Source organism: Bactrocera oleae, chromosome 6 (genome assembly GCF_042242935.1).
Source record: "Bactrocera oleae isolate idBacOlea1 chromosome 6, idBacOlea1, whole genome shotgun sequence".
NCBI classification, from domain to species: domain Eukaryota; kingdom Metazoa; phylum Arthropoda; class Insecta; order Diptera; family Tephritidae; genus Bactrocera; species Bactrocera oleae.
The window spans coordinates 24656306-24673523 of NC_091540.1; the positions used below are offsets into that span (position 1 = coordinate 24656306).

At 34.1% G+C, this 17218-nt stretch overlaps 1 protein-coding gene and 1 long non-coding RNA gene across 9 annotated transcripts in view; one reads left to right on the forward strand and one right to left on the reverse strand.

The window, feature by feature from the left end:
• LOC106622981 (limbic system-associated membrane protein) overlaps window positions 1-17218 on the reverse strand; it is a 79159-nt gene that overhangs the window by 25991 nt on the left and 35950 nt on the right. For 4 of the 7 annotated variants that reach the window (XM_070112221.1, XM_036371510.2, XM_036371512.2 and 1 more), the window contains 6 exons: window positions 5904-5982; window positions 4908-5840; window positions 4129-4839; window positions 3972-4066; window positions 3358-3912; window positions 705-3297 (listed from right to left, as the gene is read on the reverse strand). The exons of the other annotated variants lie outside the window; for them this stretch is intronic. In XM_070112221.1, coding sequence (XP_069968322.1) covers window positions 3187-3297; window positions 3358-3912; window positions 3972-4066; window positions 4129-4839; window positions 4908-5840; window positions 5904-5982 — 2484 coding nt within the window. In that variant the 3' untranslated portion in view covers window positions 705-3186. Of the gene's footprint in view, window positions 1-704; window positions 3298-3357; window positions 3913-3971; window positions 4067-4128; window positions 4840-4907; window positions 5841-5903; window positions 5983-17218 lie in introns of those variants that run through there. 7 annotated transcript variants of the gene reach the window in all.
• Window positions 12840-16701, forward strand: LOC118682531 (uncharacterized). Of its 2 annotated transcripts, XR_004978351.2 has the most exons (3): window positions 12840-13463; window positions 13594-14879; window positions 15120-16701. It is a non-coding gene; the product is annotated as an uncharacterized lncRNA (long non-coding RNA). The 2 variants fall into 2 exon arrangements; XR_011397196.1 differs by having other exon boundaries at window positions 12840-14879.

Sequence of the window (17218 nt, forward strand, 5' to 3'; positions counted from 1 at the left end):
GATAATTTAAAAATCTGCACATTTTTTGGTTCAATTAACCAAGAAATCAATACATGTTTTATTGTACAATTCCTTCAATTACAGAAATCTTGCTTAATTGGATAACCTAAAATAATTCATATTTGCACTTTAAGTATTTATTTAGTTTTTAGTTACGATGTACAAAAAATATTTTTAACTTTAAACGGACTAATTGTTATAAAAAAATAAACTTAAGGAACAAAAACAATTCATATTATTGTATATATGTAACACTAACATTCAGATATTTAGAGATCGTTGCTTAAATTTTAAAAATGTTAATTAAATTATAAAATATATATATATATATAATATAAATTAAACTATGTTTAAAGTTCTTGTATGTATTCGAGAACAGACGGAGGCTTTGGAGGATCACTTCTTTCTTTTGCTCCTCAACATCAACACCATTCAAAATTTCTTCCCCAATAAACATATGTTTTCAATTGCTGATGCTAGAGATTATTTTTTTCACAAAAGTTTTTTGTGCAATTGACACATATTTTAACCAATTATGCGGGAAAATTAGTTAACCGGAAAAATTTACACGCATTTTGTATACTATAAACGTTTGACCGATCAGGTGATTCAAATATTCGGGAATAAAATAAATATTCGTATTATGTGATTCGAAGCGGCCAGGACAACGTTATTTTACAATTTCATGACCTTTGCCTACTATTCAAGATCCAGATTTAAATGAAAATAAAGAGTGAAAGTCTGCGATACTTATGATATAAACAATTAAAACAACAAATATATTAACTTACTAGACATTATTATGAGCGACAGCAGTTTTATGCTGCCTCTGAATATTCGAAATAATCCCGACGCCGTGTAAAAACATTCTCTCATGGTCACAATGCAAAATTATCACTTGGGATAAATGTACTACGGCACACAAACATTCGCTTGACAACAAAACAATGACAATCTGTTCACTCTATTCGGCACTCAATCTCTCCTTTCATGTGATTTTAGATAAACAAATCATCGAAACTGTGGCGTAATGGTGGAAAAATACAGCTAAAAGTTCAAATACTTCAAAAGCATGAGAGAGGAAGAAAGAGTCGTTTTGGCAGCAAAAAAATGTGTTCGTGAACGAATTGAATTTTAAGATCTAACAATTGTGCCAAGCGACTTGTGATACAAATTGATCAATGCAGTTTGCGATGACGACTATACTGTAAATTATCCAAAATTATACAAGTCATTGTATTCAATGCCAATCATGACACCAACTACATCTGAAAATTGGATCATCTCTAATTTCACTTCGGAATTTTATCGCATATGGCTGTGTCAAGTCATTCGATTAGTCATTAAAATATTGTTGTAAAACATTGATCGACAGCCCATTGCTCCCGAGCACTCTCTCAGCGTATTTGAGTATACGTGCGTTTCACACAGACTGGCGACAGTTATTATATCGTAGAAATGCCGACTCCGAGCCGAAAATCCCAATGATTCGTGCAGAAGTGCCAATCGCATTCAAAAGGGTTCAATTTCCAATTAGACTGTGGTTCGCAATGACATTAAAAACGAAATCTGTTTATGGCTTAGATTTCATCTAGGATTTTCACATAGCCAATTATACGAGGACGTACTACGAGGACATTTCTAGGGGTTTGAAGTCTAGACCGACTCCGTTAATTTTCAGCGGTAAATCACATTATGGATAAGAAAACATGTCCCGTTAATTTTATTAAAATATGAAGGATATTGATTAATATCAATGGAATATGAAAACAAATGGTATGTCGGAAATTCGTAATTTTGGTTTGATATACTATAGTATATCCAAGATTAGAGGTAACCCTATTTGAATCGGTGAGTAACGAGTTAATTTCGTAATTCTCGGAAAAACACTTAGCAGTAGAGTTTCTCTGATATTCTAACCCATGCTTGCATTGAGTCCAAAACAGTCCCGACAGTTTGTATTTAACACAGAGTATACTACCATTTTAATAGAGATAGTTTTCAATTTATCAATAATACTAGTAGGCTATTTTTTCATAAGACACAGTAATGCCATTGGTTTAAATATTTCGAATTATTGCGTGTTATTAATTGTTTATGAGTTAAAAAAAACTCTAAGAAGCTAGTTTTCAGAAAGTACTAAATCTAAACCTTAGTAATGAGCTTGAAGACTTGCTACTCCTGACCTTTACACACCCCCCACCAGACCACTAATATGACTTTCATAGAGTGCACTATTGTTAACATCTATATTACTATGACCTCACACACCGATGATTGCGCAATAATGATGTAGTGCACTGGAACCGTTAATATGTGTTTAAAAGTAAACCACTATCTCAGAACCAAACCAAAGTTCTGACAACACCAAAATTTTTTTTGCTAGTATTTACTCCGCATCTACAGAATACCGCGATTCGGTCAATCTCAGATTATTTTCTTTAAAACATGTCCACAACGAGATCTGTTTACTCCCAATTAAGAAGCACAATGGGCTCCTCTCCAAACAGTTTCTGCTTTCGCAGAAATCATCATTACAGTCACGCGCTCGGAACAGAGGTGCCTACCATGAATATACACCATCTTACCAACCAATCTTCGGACGCGATCAACTTCAGACAGGCATTAAATGCCGTTTTCAGCAAAATTATTAACACCTTTATTGACTCAGTTTTACACTTTATGATGAAATATGCGAAAATGTTTTCAGCAAGCTGGTTGATATAGCCTTAGCAGTTTTTGAGATAAGTGCAACAATTTTATAGCGAGGGGGGTCACATCCAATTTTCAATAAATAACACAAGAGTAAAAAAAATTGTACATATGAAGTAAGCATTTACAAGTTTCAATTCTATTTTTATCAATATCAGTTTTAGTTTAACGGCTGTCCCGATTCAATTAAGTTGGCAGAAACAACAAAAAATGTTGAAAGTTAAAATAAGTAAACTTAGGTCTGTCATAAGAAATAATAATAAATATGATTCAAGGACTTGTTTTAAGATATAAGGATTATTGTATTATGGATCGTTGTATTTTAGAGTGATATATAGTATTTTATAACTCACATAGGTAAGTTTAGTAAATATGAACATCAAGCGTTATAGTTAAATAATTATTTAAAAACCTGTAATAAGATTACTATCTTACGAGTCTAAATGATAAATATTTTGAAATATAACAAATGTCCTAATCATTTAACGATGAAGATAACAAAAAGTTCGCCGCTAATTGCTCGTTTTTTTCGCAAGCAAAATATGCTTGCAAGGCCAGAGCCTCTGAAAAACCAAGTGATTTAAGCTAAAAGAAAGAAATTTTTGTAAGCTGTTTATACAATTTAAAAAAATCGTTAAAATTTACGCGATTAATTGCTTCCTCGTCTTGGGATGTGAGTAGAACTTTCATATTTCTACGTCCCTGTGAACGGCTTGAGACAGATAAATTATCGTTATCTATTGTGCTTGAAGCACCTCCATCTTCATAAATTTCGTGATGAACTGTATCAGAAGCATTAGCAGTTAAAGTCGCTACTGCAACTGCTGCTGCAGCTCTTTCACGTAAGAATACATCAGCAGCGGCTGCTCGACGTTCTGCCGCTCTATCTGGTTGAACATGCGAAAAGACATGTGGTATTGTATCGGCCCCTGCATCACCACTTTCTCCAGGTCGCTGGTGTGTAAGCAGTCCGTCACCGCCTGCACCAGCGGCTGTATCAAGAGAACGTACATGCAATCCATCTCCTCCAGCTGCAGCTCGAACTGCAGCAGTAAGCTGTGCACGTCGTCCAGGTGTCATCCGACGGGGATATTGCCGATTTACATCAGCACGTCCCTCCAAAGTTTGACTTAACATTCTTAGAAAAGCATCTTGGTTTTCCGATATAAGTTGCAGGAGCGCTGGATTAATTTGTCCTATCTGAGTGTATGCCTTTAAAATGCAATGTCACAATTTTAATGCTAAATATTTATAACTACTTGTTGGAGCACTCCATGTAAAGCATCGGGATTCTGATACATCAACGAACGCATGAGTAAGAACTGAGGTTGATTGCGAAAGATTTCAAACGGATCTATAAATACTCAAAAAAGTAAAATCATTAACTATTTGTGACTTTGATGCAATTATATTCACTTGTAACATATCGCAATGTCGTACGATTGTTTTCTAGAGACCGTTGATCGTCATCATACTCTTCAACTCTGTAATTGAAATTTAAGCCAATGTCAGCAATTGAATTTAACAAACTATCTCTCTCTTCGTCATAGACCCTAGCACGGTTAGTTCCCACAAGACTAGTACTATTCTCTTCTTCTTTTGTTGTATTGCTATTGAATATTTCTGAAGTATCTGACAAACCAGTTATTAAAAATTCAATTGCTCTGTCTGTATTATTGAAACAAGCAGTCATAGCGTGTTCCACGGTTTCACGACTAAACCCCATTTCTATCATTGATTCAATAGTACGATTGTATTCTTCACTCAATGCCAAATTTGATTCGGATCGTGTCTTCATTGAAGTATTAGAGAACACACCTGCAAGGTCACCACTTGAAAACGTGCTGTGGCTGGTTTCAGAACCTTCAGATCTAGTACTTCTGTCGGAAAAAAGAAATACGCCGGATCCACATGAAGATATACTAGTATTACTTCCGACAGAAGCCAAAACACTCCCTAAGCCGTTATTTTCCGTATCACCACTGACGAGGTTGTGAGTTTTCTCTAAAGTACTAGCAGACTGGACTTCTTTTTGTCTATTGTCATAAAGTTCCTTAGAACTTTCATTCAACGGTTCCCCGTCAGTTGGAGATTGAGTTGTATATTCCTTAAATTTACCGACATCATCTATTTTTTAAATTTAAGGAAAAAAACGAAACAAAAACAATTTTAAGGTTTTATATAAAATATGTTACCATCTTGATTGAGACCCACAGCATTACATAATTTTGCATGTTGACTTTCTCCAGAAAGGGGTCCACCACTATAACCACTCTTTTGATAATTACATACTTTGTTAATGCTATTAAACCGGATTGATGGCACATGACTGCTTTTATCATCGCCAATAAGAGCGGACTCTCTAGTGCTGGGGCAGTTCTCGTCATTATTGTTTGTGTCAGTATTATATGTAAGCAATAAGCTATCTCGACCAACTGTTGTAGTTGTACTGAAACTATACGATGTTTCTGTTATACCGCTAATTAAGTATTCTACGGCCCTTTCTGGATGGTTAAAACTGACTGCCATGGCCTTTTGAACATTTTCACGGCAAAAGCCCATCTCCATCATAGACTTAATTGTATATTCGTATTCTGAGCCCAGAGGTAAATTCCTTTCAGCTCCTGATTGTATCGAAGTTTTAGAAAACTCTCCTGCAAGATCACCACTAGAATAGATGCTATGACTAGTTTCAGAGCCCCCAGACTCATTACTGCTTCTGGAAAAAAATAAAACCCCAGACCCACTAGACAATATGCTTGTATTGCTTCCAGTAAATTCCAAGGCAGCTGCTCCATTAATGTTTTCAGTACTACCTATTGATTGGCTTTCCCCAACAGAGTCATCATTGGTTTTATTTATTGATATCGCTTTATCTTCTTTTTGTGCAGCCTGCTCTACTGATATTTTTTTGAATGATTCAGTGGTTGTTGTTATACAGTCAGATAATTTGCTGCATTCGTCCACCTTTTGAGTAGTGGAAACCGATGATACGACAGAGAAGGGAAAACATCCTCCATCAGGTTTATGAAAAGAGTTTTCAAAATCACGCTTAAGTATTATCACGATAAACTTGCTTTCGTCCATATCGTATGAATTAATACTGCGCTCATCACTGAGTATTACACCTATTTCACCAGAAAAAGAATGTTTTAGAAAAGTATTAAAAGATCATTATGTGTGGTACTAACCAGAATATATAAGTTTTTGATTTTCAACATTGTATTCTGGTCCTCTTTCAATATAAATCCTCTCCTTTAATTGAAATACCTATTGTAAAAATAACATAAAATATAAAATTCTATTTTACAGTGTAAGTTAACATGTCACACATTTTAAAAATATCATATCATGCATTAATATCATACGATACAAAGTAAAACGATAAGACACCAGCACATAGACCAAATCGCTGAAGTTACGACCCGTGAAACTGTGAGAAGCGCAAGGTTTGCGAATTCCATCCCCGTTGCAGCGTCAAACTTAGGTTAAGAGTTAAAAATATAGTAATTATTTCTTTGTTCATATTCTGGATTCAAAATAATAATACGGCTACTCGAGTGAATAAAACAAACAAACAAATTTAAAACAAACGCCAAAAACCGAATATCAAATGCAGTGGTGTAGCTACTTTGGGTGGGCGGAAGTTGGTGGTGCCACCCCAAGGAAAGTATAAAGCAATAAATTGATTGATATGATAAAGGAAATGGATCATTTATTATTTATAATATTGAAGAAATACGAAAACACAATAATAACTAAGACAAAAAAGGAATTGTTTTACAATTTAAATTTCTTCTTTCTAGTGGCAGCTGCAAACTCACCAATAACTTTATCGAAATTTATATTTTGAATTGCCTCGTGTTCTATGGTTAACATACCAATATTGCCAAGCTTCGATTGGGTCATTGTTGCCCGCAAATAGTTTTTTATTCATTTAATTTACTTAAACTCATCTCACATGAAGCTACGGATACGCAAACCACCATGAACAATTTCAGTGCAATCATAAGATAAAAAATCTAGAGACACCCAATCAGTAACATTGGCGGCTTTTAAATTTCTTCGCAGTCTTGGTATCTTCAAATATTCGGTTTCTGAGACCTCATCATAAATATCAGTAAATTTAGATGTAGCAAATTTTAGTTCTTCAGTATTCGCCAAAAGCAAAGCATTTATTGGTACGGATAGAACAATGAAGCTACATTTTGAAGAGCCTTCGGTCTTGTTTGGAGTTCAACTTTGAGGGTCAAGACATTCCAACATATCTTTTTGATGTTCCGCTTTCAGTGTAAGTCCTGCATAGCTGGCCATCTCACCAACTATCTGTTTGTAACGCCGAAGTCGCTTTTCAGTTGGAATATCCTAGTCTTCTGATTTTTTTGTTGCATTGTCTATTGAATCTTTCACAATGTGATCCCGTTTTTTTTCAGTATAAAACCGAAGTGCCAATATTTTTGTAGCAGTTTCGTCAACAGTCAAACCTTTACTTTGCAATGCAATCTGTGCAGCATTTATTTCCCGAAGAAAAGATAACATAAAAAAGTATAATTGCACCCAGCAGGCATAAGGTTTTGTGCAGCACCTCTGGTGTCTACACTTTGTTGCCCATCACACAACTTCTCAATTACGTCTACAAATCCTTCAAAGTTCTCTGCTAGTGCTTTTACTGCACGGTAATGAGCACTCCAACGAGTGAACTGATAATTTGCTGTGTTTCATTAGCACTTCCCAATGGCTAGTAGGGGTGGAAAAAAAAAAGAAAAAATCGTCTCTACCGTTCCAAAAAATGTAACGTATGATACATTTTGTGCAATTGAATGTTGACAATACAACCAATAGAAATTGATTTATTGTTTTTTGTTTAATAATGGGCTGTACTCCTCCGTGCACACGGCTCATAACAGCAGCATTGTTATAGCCTTGGGAACGTCACATCATAATATCTTAATCGTCTGTCTTAAGCTTGTCAAGAGTTTAATCGCTTAGATCAGCAGCTTTGCAAGGAAAAAATCCAAGAAATGATTCTTTGACTTCCACTTTCCTATTTTCTTTTTTCAAATAACGTATCATTTCATACATATGGCCAATATGTGAAATGTCAGGTCTGCTATCAAACATTATACCAAAATATTTCGCTAATTTAAGTTCCTTAACAAGCTTAGTTTTTACATGGTTTGATAGACCATAGAGAATTCATTCTGTATATCTGGCGACAAATATGATACTTTTGAAGTTTTATCTTCCTCTAATTTCATCATGTGTTCTTTCAACACTACATCATACTTTGTCAATAGTGTTACTAATTCCTTTATATTTAGAGTCTTGTCCTTCATCATGCCTACGAAACGCCAAGTTTTGTTTAGCCAGAAATAAAGTTATATCCAGTAATCTAGTCAAAAGACGCTTTCACTTCTGTTTTTCTGTATCCATCAATTATCACATTTTTTCACAGTGGCAAATGGTCCTTCTTTGTTTTGGAAATATTCACTTCCTTTTTTTTATTATTTCAATGCGAACATTGCAAGGAACAGGTATATTTATATAGATTTCAACATCTTCTTTGTTTGTGTTAATTAATTCTTTACTGTCAATGTTGCTTCCTGAAGATGGGCTGATATTATAACAAGTAAGGAAGGGCTAAGTTCGGATGTAACCGAACATTTAATACTCTAGCAAAGTCAAATGGTATACTCGTTTGAGATTTCTTTGTGGATTGACCGATATTTTCGGTTGAAGGTCAACTATAGCCACTGTGGTCCACATATTCAGTACCTAGGAGCTTGAACAGTTTTGGTTCGATTTTTAAGTTATTATTGCATTAGCGGTTTAGGAGATATGCACATTAAACCTATTACGGGCGGGACCACGCCCACTTAAAAAAAATTTTTAACTGCAGATGCCCCTCCCTATTGTGATCCTTTCAACCAAATAGCAGTCTTGTATCTTGTTTTGGAGCTTAGTTATGGCAATTTATTTGTTTTTGATTAATGGCGTTTTGTGGGCGTGGCAGTGGTCCGATTACGCCCATCTACAATACCAACCGTCTCACGGTACCAAGAAACATGTCTACCAAGTTTCGGATGGACGGACGGACAGACAGTCACCCGGATTTCAACTCGTCTCTTCATCCTGATCATTTATATATACATAACCATATATCTAACTCAATTAGTTTTAGGTGATACAAACAAGTTAGGTGAACAAAACTATTATACTCTGTAGCAACAGGTTGCGAGAGTATAAAAATCATATCTTGCATTTGCAGCAAGGTGAAAATCAGTTTCTTTTGATGAACTTGGGCTGTCATCAGCTTTTGTAACATACTTTAGAATCGATCTAGACATACTCTGAGCTACATCCAATCTACTCTGTTTGACTTTCCTTTGCTGAAATCCACTTTTTCTTTTGGATGTATGCACTTCCCGGGTAATTTTTCTCCTGATGTTTGTTTCTTACACTAAAACAAAAAGCCAGTTGTTATGGTCTATAATGTGAGAGTATTTTCTTATAAACTAGTTAAGAAATATAAATCGAATTTACTAAAAACTTTATTACAAAAATTTGAAATTAATTAATTAGACTAATTAGTAAAATTATTCGAATAACGAGATCAGTAAATTACTAATTTAGTATTCGAATAAAGTTATTAGTACATTCGGTTTCATTCGAATAACAAAATCATTCATAGTCGCATACTAGTCGAAGTGTAAATTTAAATTTATTATTGTACAAAACGTGCAATTTACAACATAAAATGATATTAAGATATGAAAGTAGATAAAAACTCCTGACTTATATTATATTACTTTAGTTTATAAGGAAATACATTATGTATGTTACAATCCGACAAAATTTCCGTTAAAAGTATTATGACGTAATAGTCCAGGTTGACTTTATGGTGCCAGTCCATACGTACTCACGCAAATATGACCGATATGAATGAAATTGGCAATTTTTGCATAACCCTATAGGTTTCGTCCTTAGAAGTACTAGGAAATTAATTTAATTATAAAATTATCTTTCCTGTAAAATATTCGATATCAATCAATCAATCTTTTTAATCTTCACAAAACAGCATTTAAGTTTTTTTTTTCTTTTTATTATCTATCAGTATAATACACTAATAATACACTTCACGGAACAAATAAGAAATGTTGCAACTGAGACGTCAAAGATCGCGAGTATGTAACGGGGAATCTCTCACGACAGCGTCAGGCTCTTTTGAAGGAATCCCCGAATCATACATTGAGCTAACCTAGTGCTAGTGAAGGAATCCTCGAAAATTTTTTTTTTTGTGCTAACGATTTATTTTTGAGAGACAGTGTGGGTGTCACCCCCAAAAAGGGTGCGGCCCGCCCCCATCGCCTTTGCTACGCCCCTGATCAAATGGCTACGCGATTGCATAAAACAAAAAGTTTATTCCAGACAAGGAAGCGGCTACTGACGGACCAGAGGATTAACTAACGTCAACGCTCTCAGTAAATAGAATAAAGTACAACTTCGACGCGTGCAACAATATCCTATTGGGAAGATGGACATCATTATTGTGAGAAATATTTAAAATTTTTACTGTTCATAAAAATTAACAAGTAAAATAAAGATAATTGCAAGTGAAAAAAGATAGTTATTGTTTTAAACAATCATAAAATTGTGAAAAACATGTTTAAAAAATATTTCAAACCTTTGCGGTTTACAAAGTTTTACAAGGAAAGAGAAGATAGTTTTTATTATAGAATACAGACAAAATATAAGGTTGGCAACTAAGTAATAGCGGATTTTTTAAAAAAAATCAAAGACAATTTTTCTGGAACTAAATAACTTTATTCTGTAATATATTGGCCATTTTGATCAATGACCTTTTGACGTCTTTCAGGCAGCATTATAATCCCACGTTCATAAAACTTCTGGTTTTTATTAGCAAAAAACTTAATCAGGTACGATTTGATATTATCATCATTATTGAAATTTTTATGTCCGATGGTGCAAGGTCAGGACTATATGGTGGATGTGGCAAAACATTCCAAACAAGCTCCAATAATTTTTGCCGAGTGACCAAAGATGTGTGTGGCCTTGCATTGTCATGATGGAATATAACACCTTTTCGATTTATCAATTCGGGCTGCTTTTCTGCAACTGCATTGTTCCATTTCGTTAGTTGTTCAATGTAGACAACAGAATTGATCGTTCGGTTGGGTTGTAAGAGTTCAAAGTAGACAATTCGAACAATATTGTAAATTCGAAAATGAATCATGCGCATAATACAGATAAACCAAATAACCAACCATCTCCACGACCTTAACATAACACGTTAATAACAGCATATTCTTTTACCCCGAACTTAGGTAGGTATGCTTTGCATTTGGTCGTCAACCAAATCGTTATACCCAATACTCTTACTACTTCTACTACTCTACTACGAATAACTCCCATATTCCACTATTACTTAGAAATCAGTTCAATACTTCTTTTAATAACAGACCTAACTTGCCACCAAAACCACCGACCCCAATGGAGGTGCACCATTCATTACATTCAAGACAAATTAATTACCGAAATAGAGATGGTGCCTTCCAAAACAAACACTCTCCAAATATTGTAAAATATAACGAATTTTGTATACTAATACGAAGTAACAAACCCAAACGATTGCCAAGAAGAATAATATCCGAACGGAATTTATGACGACGTTTCGCACTATAACAATTATGATTCTGCAATACAAGACGATCTTAATAGTTGTCATTTTTTAGATTACCCCGTCTTCGTTCCTTATTACTAATTTAGAACAAGGTGCGGAGACAAAATATATTTTTCTTATTGATACTGGTTCTAATAAGAATTATATGCAAACAACAAGGATCAGAAATCCAATCCGGGACGATTGAAATTACGCACCACACCTTCGTAGATATTTTTGGACCAGCAGTAGGGAAAAATTTTTTTCATTCTACCAACTCTAAGGTCGTTTCATGGCATAGTAGGTAACGACACACTTGAAAGCAATCGTCCATGTCGATAAAAGTTTAATGACAATTTGCCAAAATATAAATATAGCGCTAAAGCAGCGGATATCACACGAGGTCAGCAATGTCGGAATCGATATTTCGCATCTCTCGCTAAAAGAACCATATAAAATTAAATTAATAATGCTTAAACCTTATCGCCGATCCCGACGAAAAGCTCACCTACACTATTCTGTTTAACAATGAAATACGAACAACAACTGAAACCCCTGTTTACTCCAAACCTTAGCCGTATCCAATAACATTAAAAAAAGAAAGAAATAATGGAATAGTAAGAATATGAAAATTTAAAATTTAAAAATATAGAATTAGTATTTCAAACCTTAGCAGATATGAAAATCCAATTAGATAAAGGTACATTTGCAAAAAAGGAAATAGAATTCTTGGGACGACGATTTATTAAAAATAGCTAAACCTTTAGCAGCACTCTTAAGAGAGAAGTGAGAAATGTCTCTAAACGATATTCAACGAAAATATATTATATATAAATTAGATAACGAAACCTTAGAAACATTCAATAAAATAAAAAACACCTTTGTATCAAAAGAGATACATTGTTCTAGCACATTCAAATTTCGAGAATGATTTTGAACTAACAACCGACGTCTCCGATTTTGTTTTAGGAGACGTTACAAAATACGCAATAACAAAAGACCTAACTAGCAGAGCGATAGACGACGTTAGAAGACATCTAAGAGATATTTATATATATGATGATAGACGAGTTAGGAATAGAAGGTCACACTACTCCTCCATACAAAAACTAAGCTAATGGACAAGTGGAAATATTCCACTCCTCACTATTAGAAATAATGTGTTCCATAAAATAAAACGGTGGACACAGAAATTTTTGAAAGAGCAGTGTCCGAATATAATTATTCAGTTCATTCTACAACATAAAAAAGACCGGTGGACTTATTTTTTCATAGAAATGTTACTTTTACCCCCACAGACATAGAAAGAAGCAGGCAAAGTAACCTACAAAATTTATCTCAGAAACCAAGCAAGGATATCGAATACCACAACAAGAGTAAGTAAAAAAATAAAGACATATCTACCAGGAAAAATAATTTTAATTAAGTTAAGTAAACCTTACAGTAAAGAGGTAGTTAAAGTACCGTGTTAACTAAAAAAGGACAAATAATTCACCAAAATAAAATACGCAATTAAATAAGATAAGCATACTAAAGCTGCAAAATAATCGATGGGACTATCGATAGTATCGATCGTTTTATTTTCGTCTCACTATAGATTTATTTTGACTACCGCTGGCTTATTCCTTACGAAACTTACCAACAATTTTTACAAAATTGCAAAATTCTACATAATGATATAGTCTGGTAATACCAAATATGAAGTTTAATTTTGGATAACATCCCAGTCATGGCTACGGAAACTCCAATACATTGAAGGAATTAAAACGGAAACTAACCCATACACACTGTGCAACTTATAAGCTCCATGAGCATGAACGATCGCACTTATAAAGATTTCTGATAACGCTGTAGGGCAATTAACCGGTTTTTTTTCCCGATTGGTGGCTTGCAGGAATGGTAGCCTCAATATCCCCATTTCATTCTTGGCTCGGCTTCGCGCATGTGGCTTCAAATTCGAAAGTACACACAAGTTTTAAAATAATGTACAAATTATTAAATTTCGCTATTAATTACACTTAAATTATGTGTTGGGTGCGTTAAAAGAATGTTGCGGAAATATTAAAATTAGGTAAGAATTTTTAACGTTCTGAAATGCGAGCTGTAAATAACTTTAGTTATTCATTCACGCAGTATTTTAATAAGAATTAAGAAAAATTATGGAAAAACAAGAATTGTAAAGTAACCTCCATTTTATTTAGGACTCCTGATTTTAGAGAATCATGAAATTGAAACACATTAAGTGAACATTCTGTTGTGATCGAATTTCACAATATGCATATACCTATACATACTCATACATACACCCAGAGGTATTAGTCTGCCTACAGTGCGTATAAACGAATATCACGTTAATTAATTTTAATTTTACATAATCGCAGAGAATGTTTAGCCAAGCTGAATTGCTAATATCTGATAGGAGAACAGCACTAAAGGTTAAAAGCGGAAACAAATTATAATTGTTAAACAAAAACAAGTGGATGTTGAGGAATTAATTTACGTATAAATTTATTGATCTCATATTACATTTGTAAATGTATAAAAATTTACTTATATAATTACATGGAAAATTTTTTATGTTACGATATTAATTTTATGTGTTTTCCCGCGTTGTTAATGTTTTCTTTTATAATAAATCCATACAAATTTGTACACAGCCGAGGTCTCATAATTTAAAGTAAGTAGATATCAAGAGAAAAAACTATCGATACTATCAATAGTATTTTTTTAAACTAACGACTGGTCCGACTAACGAAATATACACGGAAACCCTTGAACATATTCGGTTGGTTGAAAAGTGCGTAGTGCTCACCAAGAAATAGCACTACTACCTATTTTTTCTCAAGTTGGTACATCTGTCGCGACAACACATGCAAAGTGACAAGTCATTCTGTCAATTAATTATTTGTTTACAAGCCATTTGAAATCAACGTGTCAGAGTATTTTTTTAATGTGGGAAAAATTTTATATCGCGCAATGATTTGATTCTTTGTTTTGAAAGGTTTTAAAACAAATGAAATTTTTGAAAAATTGTAAAAAGTGTAAGTTAAGATAGCAAGTGTAGCTCGATCTGCAATTTCCTTGGCTTCAGTGAGCGGCTTGATCTTACACTCGACAGTGAGAACCGTTTTTACACAGCGCATGCGCTCTTACGTGTGCGCTATATAATTTTCACTCGAGCACAGTCGGCATAGTCTACTAGAAGTTACGACACAACAACGATCGTCGTGATCCGATGGAGTATCAATACATCGCGCTCCACTACCGAATAATAGTTAAGTGCTCAAACCGCAATGCGGCACTTTAGAAGTCGAGAAATAATTGTTGCCTCGCTTTACTAACTAAGCTTACCTCGCAATGCGAAATGAGTACATTTGTAAAATGTAATAATGAAGAGTTAACACATCACATTCAATATGAGATTGAACGGCTTCTCAGAGAATCCACTAAGAGAAAAGTTTTGTCTACTTTAGCATTGCTTCAAAAGGTAGGTTAAATATATTTTTTCAAGACAATATATTTTTATATAAACTTTATTGTTACAATTAATAGCATAAAAAAACTGAGCACGTTAGAGAGAGCCAATATCTGGAGCAAAGATACATTGCAGTTGGTTCATATCAAATTTTTATACGTGCCTATTTTTTTATATTTTTTAACGAGCGCTAATGTCAACAAATTTTTGTTAAGAATTACAAAGAGAAATTGCTCTTAATTTTTTCTTTAGGTTGTGAAATGCGATGACCAAAAGTGCTGCAGCCCACGCCGGAGTGATCTGCATATGATTCTTCACGACCGTTTTCTGCCACCTCCTTACCCTATCACTCAGGTTGATGGACTTTATATTAAAAAAACACCTCACATTATTTATGGACGCCCCCTAATGGGTAGGTTGAAAGATTCCATTCAACGTTAATGGAAATAGCCCGTTCCATCAAACAGCAACAGCAGTTGTGCGAAACTATAGATCTCGTACTATTAGCAACACATAAGTACAACAGTATTCACTCCACAACCAATGTCAAGCCAATTGATGTTTTTCAAAATTGTTCAAATGAAGAATTGAAAGTAATACTCCAAAAATTGTTTAAAGTGCAAGAGAAAACATTAAATAAATGAAACAAAAATAAAACGATGAAAACATACGAATCGGACGAGAAGATATTTTTGAAAAGTAATAAACGGCTTGGAAATAAATTTTATTATATCTATGTCGGAAAAGTAGTAGAAAGAGAGCACAGCTCTAATACATGGAAAAAAAATCCATTAAGGTAATCTCAGATGATATTTTCCGTTTACGCACACGTTCACAAAAATTAAAAACCATTACAAATAAATTCAAAAATTATAGTGAACACTTTTTAAATTTCAAATTATCAAGTGAAATGTTAAACCATATTGTCAACTATTCATAGAGTACAAATTAATTGAATTTGTAACACTATAATTGAAAATGTTATGAACGCTCAACCAAGCCATCCCAACTACCAATACTTTACAATACCAATCACAATTTTTTTAACAACAGTATGGAGTACTCCAAGCAACATACGACACCTCTTGAATACCCCCGCCTAAGCTTAATGGATTACCGCAACGAGAACGTTTCGGACTTGACAAGGAGGGTAGTTAAGATAGAAAGTGTAGCGCCATCTGCAATTTCCTTTTCTGAAGTTAGCGGCTTGATCTTTCACTCGACTCGACTCGACACTCGACACTCGAGTGAGAATCGTTTTTACACAGCGCATGCGCTCTTACTTGTGCGCCATATCATTTGCACTCGTCATAGTCTACTAGAAGTTACGACACAACAACGATGTCGTGATTCGATGGAGTATCTATATATCACGCTCCACTAGCGAATAATGGTTAAGGGCTCAAACCATAATGCGGCACTTAAGAAGTCGAGAAATAATTATTGCCTCGCTTTGCTAATTAAGCTCAACCCGCAATACGAAATCGGTACATTTGTAAAATGCTTGGTTGGTTGCGCGTAACATTTGATCATAAAGCACAGAATAAAATCAACATTTAAACCCATCAATCAATTGCCATATAAAGGCAGAAGTGGAACAGAACTCCAAAAAAAAAAAAAAATCGATGACATCGATGGAGTATTTTACATAAAATTACATCCCAGGACATCAGCATCCGTGACATCGAGGGAAACTTCTCAGCATCTATCCCAGTATAAATTTAAGTTACATTGGAGTAAATTTGTAAGTGAAAATTAAAATTGATAAAGTGTGACTTACAAGCTATACTTAAAGTTAAATTTCGAAAATAAAAAGGCTATATTAATATTGAAAGTTTACGTTCACACCTCGGAAACTGCTTTATAATTAAGCAAAAATTAAAGTTCAAGTTTCAAGATTCAAATTATTCCCAAAGGTGTGATCCGAACACGTAAATACCCCGTTCATAGTAAAGTTATATAAATAAAATCTATATTGCATTTTTTATGGTTAAAAGTTTATCTTAAATAAAACTATTTTTTAAAACCACATACACTAAAAATTTAATATCCCGAAGAAATTTATATCATAAAATTTAGTGAATCGGTTTCGATTGATAAAGTGCTACAGGCAATAAGATCCGCTAATATAGAAACTAAGTTAGAACTAGCGGCCCAAATTAATAACCTTACTTCAGCTCTGAGACGGCTTGAGCCAACACGTGTCGAGCCATACTTACCGGTTTCGATCAAATTAGTAATACATTCGGGAAGTTTCAGTCTTATTTTAATAAAATCTTTGCCTGAATTTAACAGAGAAAATTTAAATTTTGTAATTAACTAATATCCCGAAGGTTCGGAACGGTACTATG